At 36.0% G+C, this 9,293-nt stretch overlaps 1 protein-coding gene across 20 annotated transcripts; it reads right to left on the bottom strand.

Annotated features, from left to right (window-relative positions):
- Window positions 1–324: 324 nt before the first annotated feature.
- LOC103406408 (TMV resistance protein N-like) lies at window positions 325–9,025 on the bottom strand. Of its 20 annotated transcripts, none has more exons than XM_070805728.1 (11): window positions 8,917–9,021; window positions 8,051–8,085; window positions 7,722–7,784; window positions 7,330–7,402; window positions 5,866–6,432; window positions 4,678–5,779; window positions 4,298–4,576; window positions 2,406–3,503; window positions 2,068–2,337; window positions 1,769–1,973; window positions 325–1,606 (listed from the first exon to the last, which is right to left on the bottom strand). In XM_070805728.1, exons 5-10 carry the CDS (start codon window positions 6,387–6,389, stop codon window positions 1,959–1,961), a joined length of 3,288 nt encoding a protein of 1,095 aa, XP_070661829.1. In that variant the 5' UTR covers window positions 6,390–6,432; window positions 7,330–7,402; window positions 7,722–7,784; window positions 8,051–8,085; window positions 8,917–9,021; the 3' UTR covers window positions 325–1,606; window positions 1,769–1,958. The 20 variants fall into 20 exon arrangements, with proteins under 20 accessions (XP_070661829.1, XP_070661830.1, XP_070661828.1 ...); XM_070805729.1 differs by having other exon boundaries at window positions 5,866–6,419; window positions 8,917–9,012; XM_070805727.1 differs by lacking the exon at window positions 7,722–7,784 and having other exon boundaries at window positions 8,917–9,023.
- Window positions 9,026–9,293: the final 268 nt, after the last annotated feature.

Here is a 9,293-nt window from a genome sequence, read left to right as displayed (position 1 = left end):
CACAAAAAAAAAAAAGGTTTACCAAACATTGAACAACTTTACTTTACAATTATTAGTATTTACCTACACACTTTGTGTGTATGAACATATTTTTATACAAAAATGAGAAGGAGAGAGGGAGACATAGAGAACGTTGGGAGGGGGGGAAGTAGGAGGTTTTTGTTTTTGGTTTTTTTTTTTTTTTAAATTTTAAATATTGGAGATATTTTAACATTACCCTTAGGGGAGGTTTAAATAAAAAACAGTAAAATTTGGACCTATAAAATTACATTATTGCCCATCATTTTTTTGTGTGATAGAAGACTAAATAATTTTTTCATCATCTTTTGGTTGACAAATAAGATTTCATTAATTAGTAGAGATTTATTCCATCAGCACACCATAAGCAATTTTAAAAAATACACAGAAATACCAATCTAGCGCTTAATTAAACTTTTGAAAGGCCTAAATTACCCTCCATATCATTTTCAAATTACAACCTTACCCTAACTTGCCTCTCTTTGGCGTCTTGGGAGCAAACTAGATTTTGCTCTGTGTTTCTCTCCTGGCGTCAAGTTGTTGCCGCCAAAGCTGTCCCAATGGCCGCCAACAATCCGTCGCAGCTACTGCCATCAGGTTCGCATACTCTTTTCCCCTTTTTCTACTTTCCCGTATATTCTCGAGAAAATTAATCGGATAATTAGAGGTTTTTTCCTGGAAAATACGCAGAGTTGATCAACCGGTGCATAGGGTCGAAGATGTGGGTGATAATGAAGGGTGACTAGGAGCTCGTGGGGACTCTGAGGGGTTTCAATGTTTACGTCAACATGGTTCTCGAAGACGTCACTGAATAGTATGATTCACTCTCTCAGTTCTTGTTGCATAATGTAGCCCGAAACCCTACCATTTGGGGTTTTTTTTTTCTTTACTCGGTTTCTCAACAAGTGTGAATCTTTATTTTGTGAATGCTTCAACTTTTACATTTATGGGAAACTTATACAAAGAACAAGACAGTTGGAAATTAATCAAACAGAATTGTCTTTCTTTGTATTTCAGTTAGAAATTTGATCAGGGAAAACAGTTTATTGAAGAAATCCGAATCAGTAATCTCTTATTATGATGTCGATTCCCTGGGATCATCCAGAGGGTGGTATGTGAGCCTACCGGAGCCATCCTCGGTGTCAAAAGAATCGTTCATTGTTGTGAAATTTAATACCAGGTTTGATCCTATGGTTGCTGACATCAATGGTTACCACATTGGTATTGATGTGAACACGGTTGTGTATGTTGCCTGTGTTGATGTTGTTTTAAGAGGAATTGATTTGAAAAGTGGGAGGGAGATTGCTGCTTGATTGAGTGCAGATATGCCGTCAAGATGGTTTGGGTTTTGGTCGGATACTTGTCAACTAGGCCTCCAACGCCTCTTCTTGTTGCTCAGATTGACCTCTCCAACCAGTTCAAGGAATTCATGCGTGTCGGTTTCAGAAAATGAACCTCGTGGTTCATTCTTGTACCAGGAAGAAACATGGAGGCCGACCCCACGGCGCTCGGATAGTATTTGTCCTGCTTCAACTCCAGCTTTTGCCAATTCTTCCCAAGTTTATGATGCAACTGACTTTACAGGGGACTGAAATGAAATCAACAAATGAAAAACTATTGCAATGAGAAATTATGCAGATTTTTCTTCGTTCTTCATAACTCGTGAGATTGAATCCATTGACTAAGATGGCAAAGCAAAAAATATCTTTAAAAACAGTAAAGCTGATGGGATAAATCGATGGGGACTTGCCTGCATTTATTATAAGATGGTGACTAGTAACAATGTCTTTTGTGGATTTGTTCTGTGTTGTCGAAGCTAGCACTTACAGGTCCACTTGAAGCTTGCTCGTCGCTATATTCATGTGTTCGTTTCAGGATTTTCAATGTTTGGTTTAGCTCTTCCAAATCTTGCTTGTACACCAAACGAGCCCCACACTTCTTCACACTATTGAAGTCTGCACATTGTATTTCTCGCACTTTCACATCTGTAATGTAAGTTTTGAATAAAAATTGTTCCTCATGACAATATTTACGAGGCAAATCAAATACCCAAAGATGTTCCGACAGAAGTGATCCTGTTGGAATACCCAAATTGCAATTTAAAAGCTTAATGACATGACCAGTAGGTGGATTGGCCAAGTTTTGGTTAGGATCTTGAAAAACAAGACAAAAGGCAATCCCCAGCCAGTCGGTACATGATGGTGGTGGAAGCTTCACATTTACTGAATTTCCCACACTCTGGTTACTGAACCACTTTGGAATTTCACTTCCAGACAATACAAGGTTTGGGGCATCTTTGATGGGATCTGGACACCGTACCTGTAAGAAAAGAACTATTTGAGAGAGAGAGAGAGAGAGAGAGAGAGAGAGAGAGAGAGAGAGAGTACCTCATAATAAGCGACAAATCTTGGAATCCTTGAGAGTATTGTATTAATCCAGCCTTCATCTTGAACCAATGCAATGCAATTCTTGCAATGGAAGTCAAAGTCATACAAATTGGTGAATCTGCTGCTCAACTTGGATGCATTTGTCAACCTTTTTAAGGATGTACAATCATGTAGAGTTACGTATAATTCGCTATTTGATGGAAGAGGTGGCAATTCTTGAAGGCTTTTGCACCGCCCCAAACCAAGATACTTGAGCTTAGAAAGGCGTCTAATGCTTTCAGGTAGACTGACGAAATTATTTCCGTCGAGATACAATTCTTCCAAAAAGGACAAGCAGCCAATATCATCGGGGATATCTCCTTCACAGAGTTCACAATCTTCTAGATATAACATTCTCAAAGAGCATAAACGATTTAGAGAAGACAGCACCAAACCCCAACAAGGAGGATGAGGACGACTCTTTCCAAGTCCTAATAAGCGGAGAAGGCCCCACCCCTCCCTTGCTTTAGTATCTGGTTCACATTTAAAAAATAGATCTTTAAGATTTTTCATACCCACAAGCGGCTCTGCCATTGTGTTTCCACATTTAAGATCCTTTAAGTGATCCATGTCTCCTGGGAGTTTGTCAAGTTTTGAGCATCCCATCACATTGAGATATGTAAGAGACTTCAAATTACAAATAGCCCTTGGAAGGTTCAAGAGATTTTTGCAATCACTTATACTCAAACTATTAAGGCCAACCAAATGTGCAATTGATGAAGGTATTTTCTCGATCGCAGTCCCATCTAAGTAAATCACGGACACATTCTTCATTTGCTCCCCAAATTCTGGAATCTTTTTCACATTTGAGCTGCCACTAAGATACAAATATTCAAGAGAATCCATTTCAAACTCACTTGGGAGGCTCTTAATGCTTTCACAACCCCTAAGATTCAAACTTTTAAGTCTTTTGAGGAATGCAACGGACGGGTGAATCTCAACTAAATTCTTACATTTCCAAATATCCAACGTCTCAAGATTTGGAAAGCCACTGAAATCTGGGGTATTAATCAATTTCTTGGAGGAGGCAAGATTGAGATATTTCAAATTGGGCAAGTCCTATTCAACACCGTAAGGTTCATGTCATATATTTGGCTTCTACAATCTTAAAATTTATTCAAAACAATAAATAAATAAAAAGTAAATGAATAATTAGGTACTCATTAGCATGGTCTAAAATATCCATAATATCCCGATATTTCCATCGAAATTTCCATGTTTTTGGACTACCGATATTTTTTTGGACTACCGATATTTCCGATATCATCGATATTTTAGACCTTGCTAAGTCACTCATCTATCTTACCATGCAATGTATAAAGTGTAAAATATTGTACTAATTCATTATATATAAATGATTATGGTGTGTTTAAACTTCATTTATTAATTATTACATATTTTCTACACTCACAATGTTTGCCAGCTCGCTATATAATCAACTTAAATCAGTTATATCTATCATGCAATGCATTTCCTTCCAATTTTTTGTGATAAACTAATAGATAATTGATTAAATAAACATCCTTCAAAGTTTCAATAAAAATTTCCAAGTTTTTCTTACAATTTTCGTGATTTTTATTTAATTTTTATCGATATCGATAATATCCTGATATTTCCATTGAAATTTCCGTGTTTTTGGATTACCGATATTTCCGATATCATCGATATTTTATACCTTGCTCATTAGCGAGTACATAAGACTATTTTTTTGTTTTGGTTCAATAAAAAAATGTCACATGTTCTTGTTTTTAACATGTACATTATTTTTTTTAAACAATAAAATGTATTAAAATATCATTGGACAAAATTAGAAAATGAGTAATGACTGGGGATTTATTTAATATTACTCTTACCATTTTTCCCTCCGAAAGCCGAACAAGATTGCTATTAGGCATGTTAAGTTCAGTAAGCAAGTACGGGCGAAAGCTGGTAGGAAGAAACTTGGAAGGATAGAAACTCCAATTTATAATTCTCGAGGAACATGGAAGAAATTTGGGGCCTGAAGAAAATATCAAATTATCGAATTCCAAAAACCTCAGTCCATGCATCTTAGAGAAGGCTTCACAATTCCATTGGGGCACCTCTTCTACTTTGGGCGGCCGTAATGATATAGCTTCAATTGCTCTCGAACCCTAACAATTAAGAAAAAAGGATAAATTAATTTGACAATCAAGTCTACTATAGTGTCAAAAGAAATCATATCTTCTTTCAAACTTGGAATTTAACTTCTTACCGTATTGGTCGTGAGTATATGAAAAATATCATCAGAAAGCCACAACCTACTGCGTAGACCAGGCTCTTCAGACTCTTCACGAACAATTGTCCATGCCATTTCTTGTATCAAATCATGCATCCCTATCATGTTTTCGTAATTGTATACGAGAAATCTCTCAATTAGTACATCTATCATACTACTACTAGAAATTCCAAATGAATTGTCTAGCATCCGCAATACTTCCGTCGTGGGCTTCCCTTTGTGCAGACACGCAACATCGAGAAAAATTCTCTTCTCTGTCCTTTCTAGTCCATCATAACTAACTTTGAGTGAATCAAAAACTGTTGGAATAGGAATTTTCCTTAGATTATCTCGTACACTATTCCATGCACCTTGACCTCTCGCATACAAAGAAGACCCCAAAGTTTTTAGAACTAATGGAAGGCCTCCAGCATGATTAATGAAATACTTAGACAGTTCCAAAAATTCTTCCTCAGGTTGGTCTTTTCTAAAGGCGTGCAGGCTAAACAGCTCAAGTGCTTCGGCACCTTTTAACACCTCGACATTATGACACAATGTTATGTCATGCTCAACCAGCAGACGTTCATTTCTAGTTGTAATGATAGTTCTACTTCCCATGCCAAACCAATCTTTCTTTCCAGCTAGTACTTGTAGCTGGTTTACTTGATCCACATCATCAAGTACAAGAAGAACCTTTTTGTTGCACAAGCATTTCTTCGTGTAAATGATTCCCCATTGTTGGTCACTAACGTTTTCAATATTTTCTTTCAAGATTGGGAGAAGAAGTTGTTTTTGAAGACGAACTAGAGTACGCTCTGTTACAGAAACCTCTCTAACGTTTTCAAGAAAGCAGTGAACTTCAAAATGATGGAAGACTTTATCATAAACTAGCTTAGCAAGAGTAGTCTTGCCTACGCCACCCATCCCAGTTATCCCAATAAATCGAACATCATTTGCGTCATGAGCTAACAGCAAACTTAGTTGCTCGAGTGCAGAATCAGTTCCGACTAACTTCTGTGAGGAATCTAATAGCGTGCATGTAGCTTGCACTTTCCTCCGCACGCAATTGACAATGTCATCAATTAGCTGTCTTTCAGACCTGGAAGGAAGAATAGTATAATAAGTTAACCAAACAGGGGCACCAAAGCAAGAACAACAACGAAACATTCAAATACGCATGCTTACTTAAAATTCTTCGAATGCCACCCAGAAATTTTGGATACTTTTTTCAAATCAGATCTCCACTGGGTCACCTTCTTTTTGTCTTCGGTACTAATGAACTTTTCTTCATGCTCAGTGAAGGCTTCGGCAAAAGACGCCCTCTGATTGCCTACGTCAGATGGATTTGTCTCATAAAAGACCGGCAGAATTGATTTCCTCGCTTCCATGCATTGAACAATGTTTGTGAGTTCGTCCAAGCACCATTTGGAATGAGCATATTTTGGAGAGAGAACAACGATTGCTGTATGCGATGCTTTGATTGCACTTAGAAGCTCTGGAGAAATACTTGTTCCTCTTTCAAGCTCTCGATCGTCATAGAAAGTCGTAATTCCTTGGCACTTGCACAATTCATGGTATAAATGGGATACAAAACCCCTGCGGGTGTCTACACCCGTGAAACTCAAAAACACATCATACTTCCATCCAGGAGCTAAATCATTTGAAAGAAAAGATGAAGAGGCTCTTTGGGTGCTCCAAGTCAATGCCATTGGAAAAAAACAGTTGCTGTAAATCGGGTACTGCAAACAGTAACTGAATGAACAAAAAAATCAGGCTTACGTGCTTTCTTTGTGATAATTATGGATGTAAGTAGTATATAAATCAAACTTTCATAGAACCTCTATCTTTTGACCAATGAGTAGTTGAACAGTGCCAATCTTTTGATAATTATAAACTTATGTATACAAATCTTTTTATAACAATGGACAGTTCAAATAACGTCCAGATTCTTTTTCAATAAAACTATTTAGACAAACAATACTCAGACATTTGATGACATAGTTATGTAATAGATGCGAGCTTTACAATTGCATATTGGACTAATCTGTATCTTAAGAGTTTGTCAATGTGTGTTAGTCTTGTGAGTCTAAATTTATAGCATCACTATTTCGATTAATAAATTGTGTGCATAGTGAGTCTGATAAAATGATATATTATACATGTCACCTAATTAAGTAGCTATATTAAACATTGAGTATAGAAAAATGTTCAAGCAACCCATTATCCGTAAAAGACTATCCTCTAAATAGCCACAATTGGCAGCACTGATGAGGCAATTTGTTTCCTTTTTCCTGCATTTCAGAAATTTTTATGCCTTGAAGCTCAGAAATACAGAGCACCCATAGCCAAAAAACAGTTCAAAAGCCAGGAATCGATAACCCATTAAGGAAAAATGATAAAGAAAGCAATTGGGAATAAAAACTTGTTTCGTTTGTAACTGATCAGACCTTATACATTTAGTGTATTAGTATTATATAACTGAAAACACAATCGAAATTCATCAACGTTCAAACTTAAACAATCATAACCTCAAACAACCAAAGTCTAGGGAACGAAATCTGATACTCATAGTACATAATTCATCTCTCTCTATGCGTAAAACATTTAGAAAAATCAAATGCCAGTTATTAGAATGGAAAGTTGAAGTACCTGGGCAAGTTTTTCTTCTTATCCGAAGATCATCTCCACTTGCTCTAAATAACAATTGTCATCTCCACTTTCCCTGCATTCAAAATATCACCACCAGTGCACTTATATAAGGGGAAAAACATGTGCAACCAATCACCAAAGTTTACATAAATTTGTCACAAATCATGCCACTGAGTGACACAATAGGATGTCCAAATTCAAAGCAGTTAAGAGTCAGTGTACACATGAACAATTGAATGTTACAGATGAAATGCAAAATCACGTGGAATGAAATCATCAAATCCCAAAAGAAAACTTTTCAAAGCATTCTTGCGAAATCAAAATCCAACAACCATTTGATTATTAGTTCAACACAAATCATTATGAAAACAATATATAATACGCACACATACCGATCCGACTTTTTCTTAGTTTTTTGAATTTCTTGACTATGTTTCCTTCTTGATTATATTTCTCTATCAATAGAAAAATGAAAAACAAACAAACAGTTAGGGGATCAGAAATTTAACATATATCACTAATCAGTCCCACAATCTTTTCTGTGAACCCTTGCATTGCTCTCTGCATTTCCACAAGTTACATTATGAAATTTTACTGAATAGTAAATAGTAAATAGTTAATACCTCTCAGAAAGCTCCATAAATTCTCCTTAAAACAAATTATGCAAGATTAGGTAAAAGATAAAAAATAAAAATAATAAAAAAAAGTAAAGAAAATTAACCTTGGAAGGCTCATTGCTTGTTCCGAAGCTGATTCCTGGAACATATTTCAACCATCAAACCCTCCAAACCACACAATGAAAAAAATGAAATACTTTTTTTCCCCCTAAGATTAGGAGAGAAAAAGGCTGATAGTGGAAAATCCTAAAAAATTAGAAAAATAAAAAGTCAAACGGAGAGGACGTTCTCGAATGTACACCAGATTCGCGGTTTTTCAGTGAGAGGACGTTCTCGTTGGTAGTTTCTTAGAGTTCTGAGAAAAAATAGAGATGAAAAAAAAAACACCCAGGAGAAGGAGCGGAGGAGATGCTGTCGAACGGAGGAGGAGGAAGGAGGAGGAGCCTGGATGCGGAGATGAGAGCCAGTGTCTTAATGAAATCTCGATTTTTTTTTTCAAGGAAAAATGGCAATTGCGGAAATAAATTCAAATTATCAAATGAAATTGCACTCTAGCGAAAGCTACAGTGCCGCCGCTCCCCAATTTTAGAACAGAGTAATGTTTTAAAATTTAAGAAAATAATTTGAAACTTTAAATCTTCGCTTGGTAATTACAAGATGCAATTTTTATTCGTAACTACATAGATTCATTGCTGTCAGATATTTGGCTCAGTATCAACACATATTTAACAATTCGATTTGATTTTACAATCTTCGATAACTTAGTTTAAGTTGTTGAATCATATGCAATTACTGAAAAATGAGTTGTGCAAACAAAAAAAAGTATTCAATGAACGAGTAAACAAAAATGAGCAGGAAAAAGAAAATGAAAACTTTAAATCTTGTTTGGTAATTGAAAATGTATATTAAGCAAAAGAGATTAAGGACTTAGAGAATTATCAAACAAAACACAAGATCAACAGAGACTTACACAAGTAGAGAGAAGTGACAAATGGCAAGAAAAGAAGCAAATAAATCACACTGAAAATTCTTGCAACAAAGTTGTAGGAATATAAGAAATTTAGAGAGGTAGGATAGGAAATAAATGGAGGGAGATGGGTACTTATACTGGTAGTGAAGGTGGTAGGGACCACACGGTTCAGTCGGTGATAGTGTCGGGTGAATTATTTCCTTGACGAAGAAACGTTAGTATTATGATTACTTATCTAAATAGGAGTAAAAGAACTAAAATTTTATGATGATCTATGGTGAACTATTTAACGGTTAAAATATGTTAAATATCTCATACTCTCCGTTAAAATTCCAAACAATTAATCTTCCTAGCCAATGCTTACTGTTGGGTTTTGT

This window comes from Malus domestica, chromosome 10, assembly GCF_042453785.1.
Source record: "Malus domestica chromosome 10, GDT2T_hap1".
NCBI classification, from domain to species: Eukaryota; Viridiplantae; Streptophyta; class Magnoliopsida; order Rosales; family Rosaceae; genus Malus; species Malus domestica.
The sequence above is the reverse complement of the archived record's forward strand: the minus strand, read 5'-3'. Positions and strand labels throughout refer to the sequence as shown.